The sequence below is a fragment of the Zingiber officinale genome, chromosome 9A (assembly GCF_018446385.1).
Source record: "Zingiber officinale cultivar Zhangliang chromosome 9A, Zo_v1.1, whole genome shotgun sequence".
Taxonomy (NCBI): Eukaryota; Viridiplantae; Streptophyta; class Magnoliopsida; order Zingiberales; family Zingiberaceae; genus Zingiber; species Zingiber officinale.
Genome location: NC_056002.1, coordinates 21,713,527 through 21,739,819, shown reverse-complemented (window position 1 = coordinate 21,739,819; position 26,293 = coordinate 21,713,527). Strand labels below are relative to the sequence as shown.

The 26,293-nt window shown below is 33.9% G+C and overlaps 3 protein-coding genes across 5 annotated transcripts; 2 read left to right on the top strand and 1 right to left on the bottom strand.

Moving 5' to 3' along the window:
- The first annotated feature begins 5,041 nt into the window (after positions 1 to 5,041).
- Positions 5,042 to 5,915, top strand: LOC122020840 (FCS-Like Zinc finger 2-like). Its single transcript, XM_042578867.1, has 2 exons — positions 5,042 to 5,315; positions 5,424 to 5,915. The coding sequence occupies exons 1-2, from the start codon at positions 5,197 to 5,199 to the stop codon at positions 5,626 to 5,628; spliced, it is 324 nt and encodes a 107-aa protein (XP_042434801.1). The 5' UTR covers positions 5,042 to 5,196; the 3' UTR covers positions 5,629 to 5,915.
- Positions 5,916 to 7,567: 1,652 nt separating this feature from the next.
- Positions 7,568 to 15,155, top strand: LOC122020536 (translocon-associated protein subunit alpha-like). The gene is made up of 8 exons (XM_042578500.1): positions 7,568 to 7,726; positions 8,744 to 8,896; positions 8,998 to 9,048; positions 9,625 to 9,713; positions 11,992 to 12,069; positions 12,272 to 12,475; positions 14,654 to 14,725; positions 14,829 to 15,155. Exons 1-8 carry the CDS (start codon positions 7,663 to 7,665, stop codon positions 14,877 to 14,879), a joined length of 762 nt encoding a protein of 253 aa, XP_042434434.1. The 5' UTR covers positions 7,568 to 7,662; the 3' UTR covers positions 14,880 to 15,155.
- Positions 15,156 to 20,894: 5,739 nt separating this feature from the next.
- Positions 20,895 to 26,070, bottom strand: LOC122018971. Of its 3 annotated transcripts, XM_042576470.1 has the most exons (3): positions 25,829 to 26,069; positions 21,312 to 24,355; positions 20,895 to 21,238 (listed from the first exon to the last, which is right to left on the bottom strand). In XM_042576470.1, the coding sequence occupies exons 2-3, from the start codon at positions 24,248 to 24,250 to the stop codon at positions 21,202 to 21,204; spliced, it is 2,976 nt and encodes a 991-aa protein (XP_042432404.1). In that variant the 5' UTR covers positions 24,251 to 24,355; positions 25,829 to 26,069; the 3' UTR covers positions 20,895 to 21,201. The 3 variants fall into 3 exon arrangements, with proteins under 3 accessions (XP_042432404.1, XP_042432403.1, XP_042432402.1); XM_042576469.1 differs by having other exon boundaries at positions 20,895 to 24,271; positions 25,829 to 26,070; XM_042576468.1 differs by having other exon boundaries at positions 20,895 to 24,355.
- Between the last annotated feature and the right edge of the window lie 223 nt (positions 26,071 to 26,293).

The following is a 26,293-nucleotide window of genomic DNA, read 5'->3' as shown; positions in this document are numbered from 1 at the left end:
TCGTGAATCATGAATAATGTTCATGAATAATATTTATGAACTATGTTCATTAATAAAACTATTATCAACTTATTAAATAAATAAATAATCTTTTAAAATGAATAAACAAATATGAATTATCAAGTTCAATAATCAATCAAATAAGTAAAAGTTTTAAATAATCAAACAAAACTTGAATTGAGAGCTCGATAACATCTAAACAAACTAAATTCAAACTCATAAAAAATGAATTAAGCCACATTTGAACAAATATTTTAATGGTTTGATTCATTTTATGCTCAACTTGACTTGACTCGATTATCTTATTAAATAAATTTGAACATACTAAGAGGGTGTTTAGCTAAGTTTATAAGTTCTCTAAAGCAACTTATAAGTTGTTTTGGAGCTTATAAACTCTTCAAATTTGTTTGATAATTTTTTTTTTCAAACAACTTATAAGTTGTCAAAATAAGTTGTTTTGGATCTTATAAGTTGTTTTTAAAAATGTATGAAAGACACTACTTTTTAGAAAAAAAAATCTTATTTTAATAAATTTTTTTTTCTAAAATATCCTTATATAATTTTATAAATCCTCATCTTATCCTCCATAAATTTTTATAAACCTAATATCTTTTTATCTCAGTCGACTTCTTTTCCAGCGCTGTGTCATCTTTTTCGCTAACGTCTCTTTCCAATTTTCTTTCCTCCGGTACAGAAATTCGTCCAAAACCCTCTATTAATAGTATTATATCCTTTTTGATAATTTTATTAATAAAAAGATTTTATAATACCAAACGCATCAATACCTTTAAGTTAATTGTAATAAGTTCACTCAAACACTTTAACAATTTATTTTTAAAATAAAACCTAATAATTTATAAGCTCCTAAAATAATTTATAAATTGTACGAGCTTATAAGTTATTTTTAATAAGTTTAGTCAAATACGCTTTAAGTTTTGGCTTGACTACTTAACTTGACTCGATTATCTTAGCAAATAAACTCGAACACACTAAGTTTTAACTCGACTTGACTTGTTTATGGTCCTAATCCCCTGAGATCGCTAGAACTTAACGTCAAATTCATTTTCTCTTGAAAATTACTAGGCGCTTGAAAAGTGACCTCAATGATATTATGGCTATCTGTTCATGTCAACTATTCATTATTCTCTTTCAAAGGGCATTTGCAAATTGCCCCACTTGTCTGCAACTTGCCTTAGGATCAATCCAAGAAACACAATTCGGAGGTGGGGCATTGTATTGTTCCAAAGAAAGGATATTTAGAAAAAAAAAAAAAAATCTGCCCAGATTGATTGGTTCAACTACCGAAAAAAAATTAATTAGCTTCATTTACTTGATTTGGATGACCAATTCAGTCTTATAACATTTTTTCATTAGTCATTAGATAAATTTGAAAGTGCTGAGATTGAATCATAGATATCTGGATGGTAACCTAAATACCTTATCATTATACCATAGTCCCAGCGCAGGATCATATAGGTTAATGTTGAATTTTACTAAAAGAAGTATATTCCTAATTAATATTCTCCCCCAAATATCTTTGTAAATGGTATTTTCTTTAAAGAATATCCACGAGCTTATTTTTTAAAATTTATTAAAATGATGTCTCATTCTAAATATCGTTCTGTGCGTCACTTTGGAATATTTTTGATCAAAATTATTTCAATTAAGAGATTTTAGTTAAAGTTATTTTAAGACAATGCAATTTTGGTCCAAGTCGTTCTAATTGAAACAGTTAGTAATAAGTTTTCGTCAAAATTGCTCGACTAAGGAGTAGTTTGATTCAATTTCGGTCCGTGGTTTTAAGATGGTGCAACTTTGATTAAATTTGCTTTAATATATAGTTAAAATTTTATTATTACTAACTATCACCCAAACACGTTGTATATATAATATAATATATGAATTGGACATTTTATCTTAGCCAAACGAGTGAAAAAAAAAATATATATTTTCTAATATCATTAGTCTAAAGTATTCATAAAAATTTCTTCGCTTATGGTATTGTCAATCTAAGAACTATGGTAATATATATTTTTTATATAAAAAATAACTAGAGAAAATTATTAATAAATGTTAAAATTATTTTTAATATGAAAAAATAGCATTAACTAATTTAATTTTGAAATTCACTAAAATTAATTATTAATTAAATAGTAAGATTATTATTAATTTTATAGCAGACATTAGATATTCAATTTACTCTAACTAATTTAAAAGATGATTAATTCAGTTTTATAGAAGTTTCTTATCGATTACCAAAGTAAAATAGAAAGTGTTTACAGCAGACAACTAATCAATCTAGTATTTATAGACCAATCGCCCGTTAATTAAGAAAATTCATATGTTATTTTATTAAAACTAAATCTTTATATATATATATATATATATATATATGAGAAAATGAGACATCATGTAATTGTACCATTACCATCGGAGCAAATATATAATCAAAATTGTTCTATGGTGAAGTACAAACAGTTATTTTAAGAATCAAATTTAAATTAGGTATAAGTTGTTGTATTAATAATTAAAAAAAATCCTTTTATAATATGTTTATTATTAGTGTCTACCCACTCAAGTTGTTAAAAATAACTTTAATAACAAGTTGTTTTTTATTCCATCTTTTAATTCAAATAAAGTTTAAAAAATAATATCCTAATATGTTTATTATTAGAGCGATTATGGATATCCTTAAAGAGCTCCTTTAATATCATATTAACACCATATCAAAAGTTTAAAAAAAAAATCCCTCTATTTTTTTTACTATCAAAAAATCTTTCAGCAACTTCTTTACAGGGTCCCACATTTTTTCATTATATATATATTTTTATCTCTCCCCCATATTTTACTTTATATATAATTAAATTTTTATAAAATTTAAATCCATAAATGACTAACACCTAAAATAATATTAATAATTAAACAAATATATAAATATTACCATACATTAAATAAAAAAATATAAATTATAATAATATAAAAAAATAAACTTAAACACATCTACTCCACTCCAAGTCATGCATTGTTTAATTTTTCTAACCATTTTCTCATATATCCAAAGTTGTTTTGGTGTCACATCACTAGTATCCTTCATAAGAATTTCATAATCCTTATTTTTTTCATTTGATATTCTTTAATATTTTACTATTCTTTGTTGAGGATTTGTTCCATTATGTCACACTCTCTGACTTTGGATTTGCCCTTCTTCTTCGATGCCTTTTGAAATATTGGACGAATGCGGGCTTCAGAATCATCCACATCAACACTCGTATCTAGATTTAGATTTGATGATAAAGTGTTCCCCCTGATTCGAATGCCCTTGCTTTCTTGTTAGACGAATGAGCAACTGATTGTGGAACATGTTTCTCATACTCTTTGAGAGCCCTCCACACATGCATATACTTGAAATCCTTGTTCTTCTTATTGGCTTTCTACATATCCAATGCGTTCTCTAACATATTCTTATCACTCCATCCGCTTTGACGATGAATATACAAATGATTATAGGTGGCAGAAAATTCATTTACAATCGACGCAAACTTATAGTAGTGTGATTTTAGCACCTGGTAGCTTCTCTCCATAGTTCTAACGGGTCGATGTTTGTTATAGTAATCAGCTATACATTTACATAAAACTTGATTCTTCTTGTCATTACTAATGACTGCATCGGTGCTGATAATTGCTCATGACTTCCCAAGAACCATGTCTTCATCAAGAAATCAAAATCTTCGTTTCGAATCATCTTTCTCTCGTTCAACTTTATGCTCTTCTTGTGATGACTGTGGTGACCACTGAGATGTTGGAACAAATAATGACATTAGAGGTTCTTTGTCGCTGATAGATGGGTCGATAGTAACCCTTCTTGTTTCATTCGAAAATATTGGTGATGGTTGAGGAGGTGAAAATAAGAAAGGGAGAGAAGAAATCCCAAATTGGTTGCTCATAGCTGACCAATCTTGACGTGAATATATACCAAATGGAATTGGGGCAGTGTTACTTTGAAAGGGTAGCAAATAATTTTGAGAACTTTAGGAAATTGAGAAATTTGGAAGACCATGTGGAATATATGAAATATTTTAAAAATTTGGACGGTATTGCATGTGAGAAAAAAATTTGAGGATATTGTGCATCATGGTTTGGAGGAATGAGGTATTTGAGGAATGGAGTATTTTGAGAAGATGTATTTTCTGCTTCATTTGAAGAATTTAAAAGATTTATAAAAGAAGTATTGAAACTTTTATCCATCTTGCATACAAATTAAGAAGAAAAGGATGAAAGAAATGGAGAATGAAATGATGAATGAAAAAAATAAAAATTCATAAAGTATTAAAAAAAATTATACGTTGAACAACGATTATAAAATTAACCGTTGTCTTTCCTCAATGTCTCTTTTTTATTTCAATATTACTCATATTCAATATTTTTTTAATATAAATATATAATAATAATAATAATAATAATAAAAATGACAGAGCGGCTCAGTAAATGCAGAGCCACTCCGTCAATGAAATGATCACCCCTCCCTCCACGTCATTAGTGGGAGCTCCGAGATGCTCTTAGCGTCTACACACTCATGTTGTTAAAATTGTTTTTTTTTAATTGAAAGTTGATTTATACATCAGGTTGTGACTTCAAAATTGAGTAAAATGCATATAATTAAGCTAATGTAGCTGATCAGATTAATTTACAGCGAATCTTCTTTATCAAAAGAAACCTTAATTCTAGATAAATTTTCATGTGGTTCTTATCATGTGGTGCCCAGTTGAGTTGACTAGAGGTTGTAGATATTTACAAGTTCAAACTGACATCACAATCTAATTTGCAAATTAACTTATCACTTCAAAATCAACACACTGTGTGATGAATTTTGACCCAAGTGGTTTTTTTTTCCCTTTGTTTTGATTTACAAAACAGCCTGCGACATCAAAACGTGCAATGAATATTTATGAAGGGATCCATTTTTATTTTATTTTATTTTATTTAAAAAAAGCACAATGTGAAGGCCTTCAAAGCCCAGCCAATAGATTTTTGCTTCCTGCCAGTTTTTCCACCCCTGGGTTTCCTTCCCTTTGCAACCATATAACTCGCTGCTCCTGGCTCCTCCTCTACCTTCAACAACTGAACTGAACTGAACTGAACTGAACTGAAATTCAGTAACCTCAAAGAGATCCCAAAGCTAAGCTCACCATCAAGACCATGTCGTCCCTTAGGTTCTTCGGCGACAACCCCGCCGCCCACCTGCGCCACCACTTCCTCGACGCCTGCTTCCTCTGCAAGAAGCCCATCGCCCGGAACGAGGACATCTTCATGTACAGGTTCGCTCAAACAATCGACTATACTGAGATTGGGGAAATTAATCAATCAATTAATTAATTAATATGCCGAGGAGTGACATATTCGGATTATGCTTTTTTGTTTTGCAGAGGGGACACTCCTTTCTGCAGCAGGGAGTGCCGGTGGGAGCAGATGGACATGGACGAAGCTCTCGAGAACGATCGAGTGAACTCGTTGCCATTGTCGACGTCGTCGCTGCCTATGAAAAGGAAGCCGACCTTGATCGGTGTTCCTTCTAACTGTGAGGAGAAGAACTGCTTCAGGGCCGATGCTACTGCAGTTGTCGCTGGCTAACTACTTGATCAGAAATGAAGGAATCGATCGAGGACTCTTGGACCATGTTTGATGTGCACCAGAGGAGTCTCTTGTTAAAAAAAAAAAAAAAATTAAAATCATGCGTTTCTTGACAATTTCTTTTGTCAGGAACTGGTTTTCTTCAAGCCGTCGAGGGCGATTCGCTAATTAATCATTAATCACTATTTGTTCATGATGGATGTAAATATGATGTACCGCGACCGTTTGAAATGTAAATGGAAGGAGTTTCAGAATTTAGTTTAACGTTCGGAGTCTTATTATTGTAACAGGTGATTAATTAAGTTTGATTGTGTGAAAAGTGATAAATTATGAAATCAATTTATAGTGGATCATCAAATTATTTAGGAGTGGAAGGGAATTTTTTTCCTAGAGGACATATGCACTCAACATGAATTGATCTCTTTATCCCATTTGTTGCACGCAATTATGCTACCCTTTAGCCAACTTAGCATCACATTGAGAGTTTCATAGTTATATAGTTAATTTATAATGTATAACAAATATTTAACTTATTGGAGTAAAATAGGATAATGCTACAAACATTTAAGTTATGAATATATATGGGGAGAGTCAATGATGGAGCCAACTCGGATGATCTATCCGTACTGATTCCAAGTTGTGAACAATGGCCTAATTCCTCTTACTTTCATGTTTTTCATTTATTTTCCACTGTAAATTTAAGATTTAACGTCTACAGGCCGAGTAAGCCATAACCTGGTTCTGCCCTTGGGGAGAGTATCTTTCACGTGCGTGCCCACGGGAAGAATCAAATATCTTGCCCAAGCGAGGCACCTTTGTTCCCCCTCGTTTCTTCATATCTGCCGTGCAATTTACTCGGCGGTACAAACTCGATTCGTCGCGATCAACTCGTGTTTGAAATGATCAAGTCATTGATAAGTATAAATTGGATTTTTATGATTTGCAATTCCCTGTAATTCCGACAAATATATGTTAAGAATACGGAGTATAATCCATGCTTAGGAGAGAACGGTGTGCGGCCTCCGGAATTTTTCTTCTGGTATTCTACGTCAGATGCGGCCTGCGGGCAAATGGGCAATTTTGTTTGTTTCTGGAATTTCGATTTGGACGTTTCAGTGAGGAGAATGACAAAAGGAAGAATATCGGGACAAAAATAAAAATAATAAAAAATAAGTCGTTATTATTATTATTATTAAATTTAAATTTGATAAACAGTAAATCAAAATAATATAATTTTTTATTTTAAAAATAAAATTTTAAATTAACCAAACTTCTTAATTCGATCAATTATTTTAATATTTTAATATTTGTAATAAAATAATCCTTTTTAATGGAAATAATACATAAGAGGTAATCTTTTAATTTTTGCCTAACAATAATTTTTTGGAAAGCTTTTTTGCATGTTTCGGTTGCAAGAAGGCAAGATAAAGTAGGAAAAAAAGAAAATAATAAAAAAAAAAAATAATAATAATAAAGTAATTATGATAATAATAAAATTATGATAACCTACATTTGTTAATCGAAATCAACGGCGATTTATCTTTTATTTTCGTTTTTTTTGTCATTATGATGATTTTTTTTAATGGATAATTAACTTAAACGTTAGCCGTCCATTATAAACATTTTCTGATTTATATCAATAAGCTTTAAATAAAATATCTATTGTCAACTAAAACAATAAAAAAAATAAAATGAATGACGGTCCTTGAGTCCGCAATCGCCGCTCCGCACTCCCTGTCGATGACGTGTCTTTCATCGGAGCCGCGTTCAAGACAAACTGAACCACATCTCCGCTCTTCGTGTCTCGAAGGTGCTGATGACGTAGTGCGTCCCATCGAACGGATATACTTTGGAATTGCACGATTCCATTTACAGGATGCAATGGATAGGATTTAGCGCACACACAGGGTGAAAAAGGGCACGCACGGTTATTTGTACGCTGGATCCGATCGAACATTGACTGCCCATTCCATTTCTGTGAATTATTATTTCTTTCGAGCGGTCGCTGTGCGATTCTTCGATCTCCTCTCCGCCATGGTGATAAGGGTTTGCGCCGTCCTACTCGCGCTTCTACTCGTAGGGGCCCCTCTCCTTCAAGGTATATTCTTCCCGATCCCCGATCCAACCCTTCTTCTTGGTTTCTCCGATAGCTTGAACCTGTCGATCAGCTGTTGCAAACCTTCATCGAACCCAAGGGGGCTGATTGTTTCTATATATATATATTTTTTGCCTGCGCACCTATTTCGATATCGTAGTTGTTTCCTGCTCATGGAGATTTTGGATCTGTATAATTGGGCATTACGTAGATCTGTTTCATTTTCTCGGCACCATGGCTCATGTATGGATTCTAAGGGGAAAAGAAAGGTTTTTAAATCTATTTTATTTTATTGTTTTTAATATAAGACAATGGGACACGAAAGGTTTCCTTTTTTTGGATGAATTACCGAAGGTTCTACTACATCGCCCTTTGAACTTCCAGCACCAGAAGAAAATTCTTCAGGCAAAATTTTTTTCAGCATCTGTACATGCAATCTTTAACCTGATTTCCAACCGTGTTTCTATGACAAACTTTTTTTTTTTATCAGTATGGCCCCACTCATGTTATCAAATAATTGTTTTCGGTGAAACTAGGAATTGTTGGATTTTCATGAATTCTAAAAATACATTTCGCAAAATCCTTTCTCCTAATGTAACAGTTTGATTATTCTTAATGGTTAATTGCCTGCCACTTGCGAGGGAAATGTGAATGAAGTTTTTAATTTTATTTTATACCAAAATCCTATGACAGATTTGTGAAGTGATCCGAAAGGATTGAGCAAAGAGTTAAATCACATTTTCTTGACTTACATCCCTGAAATGAGTTTTTAAGTTCATCGGTTTTCTTCTGGTCAAGGATCACCCAGTGTGAAACTAACTCAGATTCTGATTTTTTACCTTTAATGTTCGTATATAAAGTTTTTACAATGTTTATTAACCAATTAAAATTCTGGACTAAATTAGGAGGTACAAATTTTCCTGTTAATATACTCTATTTGCTAACTTTTTTTCTCTATGAAGGTATGGTAAACGTGTGGCATTAGCAGATCTTTTACTGACTATATGTTTACTGTGGCAGTTCGATGCCAGTCAGATGAAGATTTTGCTGCAACTGAAGTTATTGAAGGAAGTGATATTGGGATAGTTGGTGATGATACCCACGTTTTTAGTGATGTTGGTCCAGCTCCTGGAGTGGATACTGTTTGTGTATTTCCAAAGAATGCTGGCAAATGTAAGTATTAAGTTAGTGAAGATCAATCATTACACAAGTAATTGGTATGGTAGTTGTTTTGAAGCATTATAACATATATATTTATCTTTTTCTCCATGCAGTAGTACCAGCTGGAGAAGAAGCTGAGTTATTGGTTGGTTTACATAATGATGGTGGGTTTCTAACAACTTTAAAATTTAAACATAATATAGTAAATAGCTTTTCTATTTTTGTCCTATGAGTATTTATTTTACTTTCTTGTGTTGTGTATTCTTGTGTGATGCCTACAAACATATTATGTAGTAGTAGGAATATCCCGTACTCATTTAAATTAATAAACACACTTTCCCTAAATTGTTTTCCTATTTTGACAGATCTACTTCTGCCATTTCTTTGACGCGATAGATTTATTTCCCAAGATTGTTGTGGATTGCCTATGTTGACAGTTTTAATATATAACAAACTTTTCTACTTCCAGACAGTATCCATTTGGGAAATTGCTGAATCTAAGCATAAGCATAATAAAAAAATTCTCTAAATTTTACTTGTATTTGTGTCTTCTGCATGGAAATTATGTTCTGTATGATGGTATATTGATTTTATGTTAATGACCTTTTCATATGCTATGCTTTTACTGACATCTGCCTTTTTATGCAATTTTTGGTGCTTTTTTCACACTACACTTGCCTTCTTATTGTTGATGTTGAATTATGTGCATCTAATGTGATGCTTTGTTCTGGAAAATACAGTTGAATCACCACTTAATGTGGTTGCTATACATGCTAGCCTTCATCTTCCATTTGATCATCGGATGTTGGTGCAGAATCTAACTGTGCAGGTGTGTATCCATTGATACCTATTATGCACTCAGACTATACATGTTTTTTTTTTTTACAAATTAAAAGTACTATTGCTGTACTATGCCTGTCAAATACATTTTTTTTAGCTATTTGATCCTGTTATGGGTTATCCATGACACTGAAGAATGGCGTATACACTATTCCATTTCTTCAATTTTTGTCTAGGTCTCATATTATTTTTGAAGGAGAGCCTTATCGCAACGGTAAAGTTGTTGCTTTGTGACCTAAAGGTTACGGGTTCGAATCCTGGAAACAAAACAGTCTCTTGCAAAAAGCAGGGTAAGATTGCGTACAATGGATTCTTCCCTAGAACTCCGCATAACGGGAGCTTCGTGCACGGGCTGCCCTTTTTTTTCTCAGATTATTACCTCATGATGCACTTTTTTCTTCTCCTCATTGTGATTGTATGATTCACTGCAGGGATTTTTCTATATGTTAATTCTGATTTAAAAATACTCTCAGTTTGGTGGAAGCTGATATATGCTTAGACTAAGTGCTTACAACTGTTGCATAAGTGAAAAATTGAGTTGATATTATGATTGGGTCAAATAGTAACAAAAATTTAAAACCTGGTAATCTTCGTATTGCAGTTCTTTTGTAACCAAGGAAAAACCAATCCTGTGCTGATGAAGTTAACAAGTCATATCAGATAGTTGTCTTCTTTGCCTTTCTATTATTGGATTTAAATTTTTATGTCATGGAACATCCTCATTTTGGTTTAGCTTGTTTTGATCATATATAGTTTCTAATAGCAATTATAGATCTTATATTCTTATGTAGGTTGGTTAATGTGGATTTTATCTATTAAATGCCCTCTTAATTGTCATTCTGTCATCATTAATCGATTTTTGTAGATATGATAGTTCTGTCTATAAATAGAACTATTAAGGTCTCTTTAGAGACATCCAGTGGCCTCTTTAAAACTCGGTTTTGAGATTTTTTTTCATCTTAGATTAGTTCATGAAATAAATTCTTTTGTTTATGTATAAATCTGACAGCATTTTTAATGTTCAGGAATAGCTATTTTAATCTTCATTAATAACAAAACAGACCTGGAATATCAATTTCTGACGGATGTTATTCCCCCTTAATCATTTTATTTTTTATCTAGTACATTTATTAACCCATCAACACTAGAGTATTTATGTTATTACACTGTACTTAATCTATTCAAAAGCAAGTTTCTAGGTGTAGAGGTAAGTGCCGGTGTTGGTGGAGTGGGTATGCCAAACAATAAGGGAAGGGGGAAAGGGAAGAGGGAAAGGGAAGAGGAAGAAGATAAACTATTTGACTGTTTCGAGATGCCATGGAAGGCTTACAAATTACAATCAATGGTAAGAGAAGCTGCCTGAAGCTATTGTCATCACTGGATCTTACAGAGAAGTTATTTCTGCCATGTGAAATCTTCATGGCTCTTTCACAGAGTCATTGCTGACCTCGTACCACATTACGAAAGCCTTATGTGGATCCGGGAAATCCTTCAACTGAGTTAGCATTGTTTTAGAGCTTCATGACATGTGTTGTTGTGTTGTCTCATGCTATGCTGTGTGTCAGTTAGAGGACGGAAAGAATGTGTCACCTTTGTGGAGATTATTCCATCTAATATTACACAATTTCTGCAAATCAAATGTATAAGTGAGTGGGAAATTCATACATATTCCTACTACATTCCTATTTCATTTCATTCCCTAGAATTTCCGATTCCCTATCAATTCCTCCTGCTAATCAGAGGAAAAAATAGAGGGTTTCAATGAGGTATTTTTTTCATGATAAATTCAATTGATGAATGAACTTATCAATATTCTTCTTGGTGTTCAACACTTATGACAGCACCTGGTAGCCAGGTTGTATATGGGCTCCAGTAAGCGTTGAATTAAATTGTTCAATAATTTTGATTAAAAAGATTGTTCAACATTTTTCAATTGTGATAACTATCTGCTTTACTCTGGAGTAGGATTTTATTGAATAAATAAGGTTTTTCTTGATGTGTTACTGAATTGTTATGTTAGCTTAGCAGAGTTATTAGAACACCTTAATGATATTATAAAAGCATCTTAAAGAGCCATTGTTCTGTGCTAGTAATGGTGTCCATCCTTCAGTAAGGTTGGCAGTTGTTTTTTTCTTGAAACTGCTAAGCGCTTTTTCATGCTATTTTATCCTGCATGTTCAAGTTTATATTTTTCTAAATCATATAGTTTCTTTTCTTTACATTGATGTTCTGTACACGATGAGTATTCTAATTATTTTCTCATGCAGGAATTTTATAATGCCTCAGTGCCTGTTTCTGCTCAAGCTACCTTCCCTTATTTGTTTGCTGTTAGCAAATACCTACAGGTAGTTTTCATAAGTATACCCTTTTTCCATAGCTTTACAAATTGATTACATGTGCAGCCAAGAAGTCAGATTCTTTTTTTTTTTCTTTTTGAGAAAAAATACTGATGTTAGGAAAAATGCACTTAAGGGAAGTTTATGACATGAATGCATACTGAAATTTATTTCATTTCTTTATGAATCTTATGCTTTGTTTCTTGTGCAGCCTGGTTCTTTTGACTTGGTGGCAAGGATAGACTATGAGATTGATCAGCAGCCATATCAGAATGTTTTCTATAATGGTACGATTGAAGTTGTCGAAGCTGGAGGATTTTTAACCATCGAGTCGGTTTTCCTTGTGACCCTTGGAGTCGCTCTTCTCGTCTTTCTAGGATTGTGGGCATATGGTCAAATTCAACAGTTCTCAAAGGTACATCATCATTTGACAGTATTTGAATCCCTTGATTGACTATGCCACTTTATCAATTTGACTATTCTAGCTGCCTAAGTTATCTTCCCATAAAATAAAATAGAGGACGTGAGGTTGATGATATTCTGTCTTCCTCATTGTCAACTTGTGTGTTTGCCCACTAATTATATAGGGTCAGCTACATGAATCTTATCTTTCTATTGACTTGAATATTTAGAATTCTTAAATAATTTTTATTATAGTTATTAATGTTTTCTTTAATCTCCCTTTATTTTTCCATCTTTCATTTTAACAGAACTCTTTTCTCTTTAAAATCTATTGGGCTTTTAGCATATATCATCTCAACCTATTTTCTCTCATGTTATCATGGATTGAAGTTGCACCTAATTGCTCTCAATTATTATTATTATGTATCTTATTTGATATAACATGAAAAATTACACAGGAAAATCTCTGAACAAAACTTAATGAGAGAAATCATTAAATTGGAAGATAATCCATTATAGAAGATCCTAACCCTTTTTATAGTTTTGAAACAAGTCCAAGTCATCTAAAAACTCCTATCTTATCTCTAAAAATTTATAATAAACTTTTAGCAGGCTTAATTTATCTTTAAAAAATACAACAAACTTGTAACAACTTTTAAAATTTTAAAAATATATTGAATTTTTAAACTCTCAAATTTCAATCCAAGTTTCTAAATTGATCTCAAATTTTTTGAACATCATTCTCCTATCTGAGAGCCTAACTCACACTAAGCCTTGTCAGTTGTCAGCACTTTTCTTTATTCATTGTTTCCAAGAATAATATAATACTCATTAGTGTTATTAAATATGCTTTCTTCAGTATCTTTTCGTGGGTGACCTCTTTTTGAGTAAGACTAATGGATCTTCATTTTTGCTTTATTTCTTGGTAAGGCAATCTTTGCTATTGTTCTTTACTGTAGACGTCATTTCTAGTAAATCAGAAAACATTGCCTCTGATTTTTATGTCGAGGTACTCTTTTGACTCTTGTGACAAAGTCAACACACAAATATTGAGGTTCGAATATCTCAGTAATTTAGTATACACCCTAATTTGAAAATTAAATTAAAGTTTAAATAAATTGGTAAATTGAATAAACACGCATTAGTCAATTTTTCTCATACTAACAATGAATGTAAATACTTTCGTAAAACTCATGACAATTTTAGGGCTAATGAATGGATAGGTGTTTTCTATTTTTGTTATCTTTGAATCTATAAGGTCCATCAATATATTTCTTATAATAATGATTAATCAATTCAATCTTTTGGCAGATAAAAATTGGCAAAGGAATTAACTTTAAACTCAGGAGCTACATAAATGGATATATACCCATAGATGTCTTTAGAGAGTTATCAAATGGTCGCTCCTATTGAACACGATGTTCCATTGCACAAGTCCAAAGTCCAGTTCTACTAGAGTGCCTCTATTGATCCAACTAGATCAGATTGACTTCCGTTCCACTTTAAGTGGTTGGGCCAGCTGATCCGCTGATTCCCAAAAACATAGGTTGCATTCTAATCCTGGCACATAGTGTTTCTAAACCTGGACCAGGGGTTTTAAACAATCATCACTTCTGGTCATGATTCACTCATTTCACAGGCATGAACTCCAGTTCAATCAGAGAGTGCCTTTATAGATCCAACTAGATTGGGTTGACCTCCATCCTAGTTTAGGTTGTTGAGTTAGCTGATCTAGACTGATTTTCAAAAACATAGGTTATATTTCAATCCTCAAAGAGTGCGCTTGAAAAGCTTTCCTCCTACAGTGCCCTCTTAACAGTCTTCTAACTCATGTTCATAGCATGAATATAAGATCAGTAGGTCTATCAGATCCGAGGGTAGAAGACTTGCAACTGCATTATTGATCAAGTACTTCTTTCTCCTATTGCAAACATGTTCTCAACAAGATGAGTTCAGGCCTGATGCGGTACAAAGACAACCATCTTAGAGAGAAGAATGAAATGAATTTTCTTTAAAAAAGTCTATTTTGAACATGGACACTCTGCTAACAAATAAGAAGAAAGCCTTCTGTCCCTTGATGATAGATGTTTTGAGAGGACCTTGTAATTTTCAGATTTTAGAAGAGCATGCTTTTTATATATGCTCATACTGGTTTATGTTGAGGGCCTTATTAATTTTTTTCCTTCTCCAGAAACCAAAGAGATCGACCAAGGTAGAAGTGGGTACTAAAGCCACGGAAGCGGATATGGATGAGTGGTTGAAGGTAAATTATTAAGTTGCTCGAATGAAGGATGTTCATCTACAGTTGTACCTTCATCCGTCACATTGATCTGCTGATCCCTTTTCACTTCGTTTTTGTTGCTCAGGGAACTGCTTATGCTCAATCACTGTCAAGCAAGTCAAAGAAAAAGAAGTAGACGCATGCTGCTAAACTGGTGCATGGCTTCGTAGGAAGAGCAGACAGCTTCTGACATTTCTAGGTTTGTCAATTGAGGAAAAAGTATGGAGCCTTTGAGGTAGTTTTCTGTCGTGTTTAGACTTCTCGGTTAATCATTATTCGACATACTAGGGCTGGGGAAAGTGTTTACAAACCTCAATTTTGGCTAAATCATTTTCTGTACTGATTGCTGCCGGAACGAGGTACTATTCATCCGTTTCTTATCTGTTTTATCTTAATCATCAGTGTCTTTCCATTTGCTTATCGTAACGTGATGAATGGATCGTTCTTTTAGCAGTGATATTTGTGGGAGTTTGGTAGAAATTTTTCAAGAAACAATTATCCTTATAAATTTTTTAAAATCTTAGTTAACTTTGATGATTCGTTAAATAGACCTGATGTATGTTATATCTTGAATCTTTATATATGTAATCATGAGGTTGGTTGTGGATGAGCTCTATCCTTAGGCACGTGGAGACTGGGAAACCATAATGTGGTTGGAGTATCCTAACATGATTTTTTTTTTTAAAAAAATTATGTATTTTATATAATAAAAATGTTATTTAACTAAATAAATAAAAATATTAAATAGTAACAATTAAAATCTTATTCCAATGTAAAATGTCATATTATGCATATACATAAAATTGTGTTTTATTTTTAGAGATTAATTTTTGAGCGTCCATAAGTTTTGAGACTAAGCCCTTGTTGCCCTATAGATTAGCTAGACTTGCATGACATGACACAATAAGCAGGGCTGATCTTGACATCTGGAGGCCCTTGACGAAAAGAGAAAAAGAGGTCTTATAAATTTTTTTTTACTAATACATAATTTGAATAGAGTTTAATAATAAAATTTAAAAAATAATATATTTTATTTAAAATATGACGAACTTCATACAAAATATATTTATCAAGGTTTTTCAAAAAATACAACATCATACAAAATATATTTTCCAAGTTTCTCCAAAAAGTACAGTTCCTACAAATACAAAAACAAAACAAGTATCGAATAATCATTGAAAAAATCTAGATCTTCAACATTTTGGGAAGCAAATCATCAATAAGGTCTTTCAAATCAAGTTTTTCTAACACTTCATTTTCAATGCATAAAATTACCAAGCCATTTAATCTGTTTTGAGACATAGTTGAACGCATGTACGATTTTATCAATTTCGGTTTAGAAAAACTTCTTTTTGCTGATGCTACAATAATGTGTATAGTTAACAATACTCTATAAGCAATGGAAATATTAGGAAAACAATATAAGACTTTTACAAACTCAAGAACTTCAAAAGCTGACTTTATTTCTATTGGTAAACACATTTGTAGCACTTGCAATTTAGAAAATAAATCATCAGCATCAATATCAGACTTGTCATTATATTTTAAAGCAACTTGAAGATTATTACAACACTCATACAATCTATTATCATTCATTGAAAGAAAATTTTTAGGATTGAATAGAAAATCAAAAATGTTTTCAAAGATTTCTAATTGTTCAAATATACTTTTTAAAGAGGAAATAGCAATATTAATGACAACAATAAAATAATTAATCCTAAAAGATTCTTCAGCAGATTGTGAAATCTCTTCCTAATAATTTTCATCGAATTATTTTTTTCTATGAATTGTACATTTTTTTGAGGAAAAATAGGATCAATTTTCATTTTAGATGTAATCTCTTTTGCTAATGTCATAACAGATTGGAAACCTTCCTCCCTATATCTTTCAAAATAAGAAATCAATCCTCTCAAAATCTTTATTGCAATATCAATTTGCATATCTTTAGATTGCAACTTTTTACTAATCAATTCAATTTTTTTTCAAAATGTTATGCCATATAATCATAGCCAACAAAAATTCAAAACTTTCAAGTTCATGTGTTACTAAAGATTCAACCTCACTCCTAGTCTTAGCATCTTCACTAACTTTCGATAATTCATATAAAGCTTCTCTTATCTCATTTGGCTTAGTTATTATGGCTGTGATACTATTAACATGACTTTCCCATCTTGTTGTTGACAATGACTTTAGAGTTAATTGATCTACATGTTCTTGTAAAATCTTCCATCTTTTTGTAAAACTAGCAAATAAAGTATACATGCGCTGCACAACTCCAAAAAATGACACAACCTTAACACAAGAATTTGTCATATCATAAATTGTTAAATTAAGAGAATGACAAGCAATATTAGAACCATATAAAATGCTCTTGGATTTATTTCAAGAAATCTTTTTTTGTACACCTTGATTCTTACCTTTCATATTAGAACCATTATCATAATCTTGCCCCCTCACATTATCAATATCAAGTCCGAAGGTTTCTAAAACAGATTGTAATTCATTAAAAAGTCCTAATCCAGATGTATCATCCATTTTTAAAAACTCTATAAAATACTCATTTACCTTAATAGGACAAGCTAAGACATCGACATATCGAATTATCAAAGTCATTTGCTCATGGTGACTTGCATCTGAAGCATAATCAAGTATCACTGAAAAATATTTTGCCTCTTTTATTTTTTCAATTATAGTACTTCTGACTTTAGAACTTAATATAAAAATCGACTCATTTTGAATCTTATGACTAAGGTAATGATAATGAATCTCATTATTTTGAATGCATCTAAAATGCTCTTGCATTATCAAATCAAATTCTACAATTAATTCAAGTAACCCCAAAAAGTTACCATTACTACTTTGGTAAAATTTTTCATTATCCCCACGAAAAATCAAAATACGTTTAGCAAGACATTTCACAATAGAAATAATCCTAGCTAAAACAAGTTTCCAATGTTCTTTCTCTTTTTTAATTTGCACTTGGATCTCTTTGTCAATTGTTTCATTCTTTTTCAATCTAATTTCCAAATCAATCCAAGTTCTCATGTTAGTAATATGCTCAATACCATTCTCATGTTGTTTAAGTCTATCACTTAAATGTTTCCAATCATTCAGACCTTCATTTGCTAGCAAACTTTTATTTTTCACTGATTTAAACAATTTGCAACAAAAATAATATACTTTGTTTGCATCTTTCGAGTATATAAGCCATTTTCTATCTTGATTCTCTCCATTTGGTAATTTTCTTGTGTAATAAGAATATGAAAAATGTCTCGAAAACTCATCTACAGTGAACTTAAGATTAGATCTTGGATCATATATATCCAAAATATCACTAGTTTTCTCTAACTCATTTTCATTCTCAATTATATTACCAACTTCTACATTCAAATCATTATCATCATTTTCTTTTAATTATTCTTGCTCATTCATTGCATGATTATTGTCACATTTTCTATCAATTCTTTCTGTTTATTGATTATTTGATTATTAAGTTCTTCTTGATTACTCAGTTGTTGCTTATTTGTTGCATAATCATTTAGTTCTTCTTGATTACTTAGTTGGTGCTCATCTATTGCATAATCATTTAGTTCTTGATTTTCTTCTTGTAATTCATTAACTGAATCTTCAATTGAAAAGCTAGTTTTTAAAAATTTATGAAGAGCATGTTTCAGAGTTTTAATAATTTCTTCTACTCCTTTTCTTTTGTTTCTTTTCTGACTCCCAGATAAATATTTCTTTGAAAACATGCTTGTAATATAAATTTTAAGTGTAAAAATAAAACATACAAAACTAGCAACAAAGCTAGCAACAAAGCTAGCAAGTAGCAACGAAATAAAGACAAGTAGTGAAAATAATAGTAAAAGAGCAATAAAACCTGATTTGTGCTTGAATCAATCGATAGATGTCACTTTTGTAATAATTTCCAGCTAAACAGCATGTCTAAGGCAAGGATCACTGAAAGATGGAACTCACAATAGTTTTACTCTTCGAGCATAAATCCAAACACTTCTTCCCTAGAGGAATTCAAACATAAGTCACTGACTCGACCATCCAGAAACCAAAGTCAAAAGCTATGAAAGGGAGAAAGAAAATTAGTAAATCACTTTCACTGTGGCTGAAAATTCCCAAAAATGATCTCTAAATCCTGTTGACACTTGACAGTGATCAAATTCAAAAGCTGACGATTTTTATTTTTCAGGCATAAATCCAAACTGATTTTTCCTAGATGAAATTATGTTCGATAACTCTTCTCCTTCAAAATTGACAACTTTCTTGATCAAGAAGATCTTCGACTCCTACAGGCTACAAACTGCAGCCGTGCAGTGTGCGGACCTACAGTTGCGAGGATAAAATCACATGACCATGATCGATCAAGAAGATAGACAGAAAATTTTTGCAAAATAATTGTGCGAAAAGGATAAAAAAAAGGAAACTAGAGATAGTATCGAAGCTTCCTTCGTTTTTTTTCACAGCACCTTTATTGCTACTTCAAAGGTTCAAAGCAAGGATTAAAGTTGCTGCTTCAAAGGTTCAAAGCAAGGATTAAAGGTCAAAGGTGCTGCTTCAAAGGTTTAAAGCAAGAATGAAAAAGTGCTACTTCAAAGGTTCAAAGTAAAAGACTTTCAATATTACTGTGCTGCCTTGGCAAGAAAAATTTGTCTGGGAAAAGAAACAAGCTACCCATTCCTTTTTTTCCTTTTATTTTTTAAGTATTTTCTTAAATTATATATATATATATATATATCAAATTTGGGATTCCCAAAAATCGGGAGCCTTGAGCCATTGTCCTTGATGACATGTCTCAAGACTGGCCTTACAATAAGAAATGGATCGTGCTAGGCATGACTTAGATTTTGCTCAAAAAGGGTATTTAGCCATCGAAATGGAAGGGTTGGTACATTCAGTCGTGCCCAACACACATGCCATGCTTGACTTGTCTCGCAGGGTGTGTTGTGCCCACAGAAGTTTCATGCCTAACTTTGACCATAGGTCATACTTGACACGTTGTGGTTGGCATAATTTTGCATTGTGATTCTCTACTATTATAACAAGATTTCAGTTGCTCACGCGCGACGGTCAAAGCAATTGCTTACCAGGAATTTCGTGGTTGAACATGCCGACTCTCTTTCAATGACTTCCACGTTGGCAGCGGAGGAGATAGAGGACGGGGGCATCTCATTCTAAATATCACACCACAAACTCACGATGAGTGCCGCTCATGGCGTCCAATCCAATGCCTTGTCCGTGTGAGAGCAGAGATACGGATAGTTTATTTATTTATTTTTTAACCCGAAGGTTAACAGTTAGTTAATAAATCTAAAGCCTAATTTTACGACCTTTAAAATATTAAAATAATTTAACTGGATGGATATGATAAAAGATGATATGCTGATTTCGGATGCCCCATTCGATCCCATAGTTGTTTACATAGAGGTAATCAAGAAACTATGCATGCCACACTGTATGAGAGAGTATTTCTATTAATTTTATCTACCCTTGTTTCATTCGATAATTCTAGATAACCAATTCAATCAACCCCTGGGGCAATTTTATGGACCTTATTGATTAATCATCACATCATTCAATCAAGATTTATAAGGATACCTTCCTGTGCTAAAGATGATTCGTTTGTCTCGTCAATCTTTCTTTAGAGAGAAAATAAATCATGAATTATTACATAGTACAAATAGCCAAAGCATAAAGAAAATTACGAGCTCCATAAGAATGCCACCGACCTATGAGCTCCATAAGAATGCCACCGACCTATGATATGGTAGTGGGATACTCATCCATTCTCTCAAACACCAACCATTCGATTTCTAATTACGACGTGCTACCAAGTATTTTTATCCAGTGGAATGGCTAATATACTTTCAGATTTATATTGATCATTTTCAGGTTTAGCCAATCCGCAAAATTGAATATCCAATGCTAGCTTAAAAAAAAAGTCTCCAGATCGATCAGATTAATCGAAGAACTGAATACCCCGAAAAAAAAAAAAAATCCAGATCGATCAAATCATCTAGACCAATCGAACAGGTTGACCTAGCAAACTTAAGTATTAAAAACTAGAAATTTTAAACATATTTTCTATAAGAATATTTAAACAAATCCACAGAAAACAGCCATGAAATAACCACTACGAAAATTCAAAGAACAAAATTCCATCTTATGAATAAATACTAGTTGCTCTATTGCCCGCTCTTCAACTTGTTAGAGTATTTGTGAGATATACAAGCACTAGCCTTCCACCACCACCAGGTGCTGCACACCGATAAATGACAATGGAGGCATTCATTATGAACAACCACCAAAACCTACAACAATCAAATTTCTTGTTAGGACACCTATAGACTTATTAATTCATCCATCTCTTTCAAAGAGCCACATCCTCTCTGGTCGGCCCTCCATGCTCAAGCTCCAGATTAGTAACCAACAAACTACTTGGTAATCGATCAAGAGGCCGCCTCAGCTCCAATTGTTCCCCCCCTCCTGAAAAAATAGAAAAACTTAAGGCCTGGATGTCATCCGCTTGCAACCATTTAGAGGAGGCAGTGGCTCCCACCCTGAGTCTGGTTCTTTCCGCTTTAATGGCGTTACAGAAGTAGAAGGTTGGGTTTGCTCTTCCATCCAACCTCTATGCCCTTGCAGAAAGAATTGATGTTCAAAAATGCTGCCTCTGATTCCACCTTCTGGAGGTGCGATCCCGTTGTTCGAGCTCAAACCAACAGGCAATGCATTGCCATAACCAGACATGTAGGGCATGCTAGATGCACTGAAGAGAAAGTGTGGTGGCCTGGATGATGTCCCAGTATGTCCTGAGCCAGTGCTGGAGCCAGAGACGTGCGTTACAGGTACCATGCCTCTAGTCTCTGCAATGTAAGGAATGCTCCTGGGTGAATAATATGCTGCTGGAACTGACATAGAAGACCCAGATGGTAGTCCACTGAAGCCATAAGCAAGGGTTGGCATGCTCGTGCAAGGTAGCAATGGCCTGGCAACCATGCCAGGTTCCATTTGCAGCCCATTCGGCATGGACAAAAGCTGCCCCTGATCCATATTGCTTGTCCGTGTGATAGGAATTTCTGCTCCCATGATCTTGACGATCGGCTCATGTGGTGTTTTCCATCCAAAAGATTCCAGAGCTTTATTAGATGATTGCCTGAAGCTGTGAGAACCAGCATCATTTACAGATGGGTTGTCATTTAGGTCAAAATCTCGAAAGGAAGACTGTTTATGGTATGATGACGAAGCTGAAGATTGACTCCGTTCTCCATTCCGAATATTCAACTTCCAAGATGAGAATGGAAGTATAGACACTTCCTCATCCCCAAGACAATTTAAATCCAAATTCTGCTTCTCTGTTTTAGAACCAAAGGAAGAAGGCAACTGTTTCACTGATGCAGCTTCATCAGTGGTCCCATCCACCCTTTCAGCCACATTCAAATCAATTTCAAGGAAATTCGGTTTCTGCTTTGCACAAGAAATCCTTTCACTATCAGGAGTTCTTCTAGGAGATGCTGGTCGAAAAGCACTGGTTGCAGCAGAACCCTTCCAACCCATCTCACCTCCAAAACATAGAGTAGCAGGCACTCCTGGAGCTCCTTTTGAAGAAGCAATAACAGCTACAGGAGCAGACACATTAATAGGCATTTTGGGGCTGACCTTTGTTGAGCACTCAGGTTCATCATTGCAAATGTTTGCATTTAGATCAAAAGTGCACCCGTCAAGGTCAGCCTTGCAAACTGATGCTTGAGCAGAAACTTTTGGCTCAGGTGACACTAAATTTTGATCAATGTTTTCTTGATCAGAACTGATATTCTGTGTGATCTCTGATCCCTTATCAGGAGATGATGGGTCAGAATACTCAGTTCCATCTGATAAACGGTTCCTCCCTACTTGCTCAGCCAGTTCCTCCTGTTTTTCTTCCTTAGAATCAGGGCTATGAGAACCATATGCTTCCCTGGGATTGCCATTAGGAGAACTGCAAAAAGCTTCTCTATAATCAACCACCTCCTTCTCCACTGCTATAGCCACTTGCCTTGCAACCTCAAGAGCATCATCCAAACATTCAAGTTCCAGTCCAGATTTCTGGTTGATCTCTTCATTAGCTATGGCAGTTGGCACAGCTTTTAAAAAATCAGTGGAGGCTGAAAAGTGACTTTTGCAATACTTGAAATTGAGTTCGCAATCAAGATCCTTAATGACACTACTAGTGGCCTCCTCCTTCTGATCAGGTAACTGAGGAACACTGATGTTGTCATGAATGCTAGCTTTATGAGAAGGATCTTGAAAACAAGTAGTGAGATTTGCATCTGGCATGGACTCCTTGGTTGTCATCAAATCCTTGTCCAGCCCATGGTCAACTGCCCCAGCCACTGGCTGATGTTCCATCACCCTTGAAGAAGAGTCGCCAATGTAAGAAACTGGCATGCATGAGATAACTGGCTCTGTAGCAACCGCTGATGTCACCTTAGATACATGGAAAACAAGAGGCAGAGAATGAATACCACTTTCTTGGATAGATTTGCTCGGTTTGACTTCCTTAGCATCAATATCAATATCTTTCACATCAGAAAGAATATCCTTGGATCCTGATGCATCACATTGATCGTCTGCATCTCCTTTCAGACAAAACTGTGCACAAGTTTCAGCAGAGAGTTTTCCCTCTACATTGCAAACAGGAAGCTCTTCTATGACATGCAATCTCTCTTGACATGAGTTTGAGATAAGTGATGATGCCGATGAATTCTCACCAGCTAAAACTGTATTTGAAACAATTGTGTTCAAAGATGTGGAATGAAACTGATCACATATTGGGCCTCTCTCATTGTTTCTGGACTCGAGCAAACTTATGCCAGTCAAGATCTGTGATTCAGTCATGTCAGATTGTACTCCATCTTTACCTTCACCAGACGCGAAGGAAGGAGGAATACTGACAGGAAGATTTCCTGAATTTGAACCATTTTCTCCAGTCTGCACATCCTCAGCTGGTATATGTTGATTTTCTTGACTGATCCCAGTATTATCCTGATCATAGGGGCGTGCATGATCATTTTCTGCATGATCCCATCTATCATGCAATATTTTAGCTTTCTCCATAATTTTAGTGCTTCTGTGATCAAGGAGATGTTCAATAGTAGCTCCAATTTCAGAAGCAGTTATTCTTTTATGGTCAATAGGAAGCCTCTCAAATGCAGTCAATAATGAAAGGATCAGTTCCTCAACAACAATTTCATTCTCATATGTATTACTATCTAGTGCTTGTTGAAGCCACTTTTTCAGAAAAGAAAGACCATTTAACTCAACAAATTGACTAAGACATTCTTTGTTAGTAGCTGCCAAAACACTTGCAACGGTAGACCATTGTCTTGCTGCATCACCCAAGTTATTTATAGCATGATCATTTAGCTTTTGAATCATAGAGAGCAGCTCTTCAACTCTAGCAAGACTTGAGATTCCATCTCTCATCTCTGATAGAGTAAAGAAATCCTCAAGTGTCATTCTGACTCACGGGTAAATGCACTGGTAAAAAATTCAATGCTTAGTTCCTTGCACTATGTCATTGCCAAGCCGGTAGGAAGAGGATAAACAAGTAGTAGAATTTTACTGCAATATATAGCACAGTTCAATCAGAAATCAACTCACAAATCTGCTTTCAGAAGGGAAAAAAAAAGTTAATTAGCGCAATGCAAAATTTAACAAGTAGTATCAAACATTTCCAATGTCACTCAGGGAAACCTCATTTTTCAAAGAGTTTCATAACCATTTCCATAAAACAACTTGGTAATAGATATTTCAATCTCTCCCATGGCTATTGTAAATTTCTAGTAGTATACAGCAGCTAAAAATTAAAAGAATTCTTAGAACAATACTTATTAAGACCCATACTGGGCAATTACTGGCCAAGCTTTTAGTCATGACAGGTGAGTGTAACGATCAGCTGATAGAATTGCAGATTTAGAATATATCTATAGTTAATATCCTGTTTATTGTTCTCATAATCAAACAAACCACCCAAAAAAAAAAAAAAAAAAATGAAACCAAATCTCACAGAAGAAGTTTGCGAAGCAAGAAAACTGGGTTCGCGGATACCTATACAGCCAAGTAGAAATCCAAGTAATGCCCAATGGAACCAATTGTACTCACTGGGTTGGACAAAATAAATAAAGGATACAAAATTTATCTAAAAAATGAACCTAAAAGTTATCCAAATACGATAAACCCACTCTCGTAGAACACATTAATCGACAATAAAGGTGCAGTCAATGCTTGAGTCCTAATTGTGAATGAGAGAACAATATCTTAAGCTAAAATGATTGAGAAAAAACCTCAGCACATAGAATTCATCCTCTTCTAATTTCCATGTAGCAACTTCGTTGTCTTCCACTTCCTCTACTCAACCCCATCAATCCCATTGAGACCTAAAGTTGACTATGACAATGAAGTCGACAATGATTGTTCTATTTCTAAAAGCGGTGGATGATTCACGATTCAACTTGAATCGCTTTCGCTTATTCCATTGTTTTTTTAGTTGAACTTCACAGCCAACGTTTTGATATGATTGACGATTCTAAAGTTTGACAAACAGATTGCTAGTATAAATCAGACTCTGACAACCATATTTAAAAATTCTAGTTACAAAGATATTATATGCATATACTGGGCATATATGTGTCAATTCATAAAAATTGATTTTATTGCTAATGATCCAGTTTTTTTTTTTTTTCTTTTTGAGAAACCTTATTCGAAAATTTACTTCTATTCATCTAAAAAAAATTAACAACCCATCAAGCAAGAAAAGATCCATAATTAATTAATTCCACGTGGGGGACAAAAGCAATCACACAATTCGACGATAATACAGAAGGATTAGAGATCTAAAAAAAACACCAACCGAGTGAATGAAAACCTAATTCGCCATTTCCTGGGATCGCCAAAAACAACTCTAAATGGCCGAAACTAGCCAATAAGATTAAATCATTAAGAAAGAGAGATGCGGGACAGATCGGATCGAGGTCGAGGCCAGAAATTAGAAAGCATCACACGGAAATTTGAGAGAAGAAAAATTTCAGGGCTTACCGCGACCCATGCGCTGGAGAAGTCGAAACCCTAGAGCCGAGTCAGAACAGGAGGGGAAAGAGCTTCTGATCGCCTCTCTGATATCTCTCTCTTGATCTTTCTACTCTCGTCGTCTTCGTCTCCGTTTTGGCTTATCTTCTCCGACGTGCGTGCTTTCACTTTCTAAAGCGGGGGAGGCCGCTGCGCTAGGGGTCTGGCCTCTGAGTCTGAGCGCAACCCCTCTGTTTCTTGCTTTCTTTCTTTCTGTCACTGTCACAATTCCTGTATTATTTTTTTATTCGTCACGCCGATCCGTAGGAGTCGTATGACAGCAATTTTTTCATTCCATTTATTTGATTTATTAACGATAATAAATTAATAATCAGTTTCATTCCCACCACGTGCGACGGGGACCACCAGCGGGGCAGGAGAGCGAGAGAGACGGCACGTGCGGTTGGGTCTCAGTTATCACTCAGAATACTATAA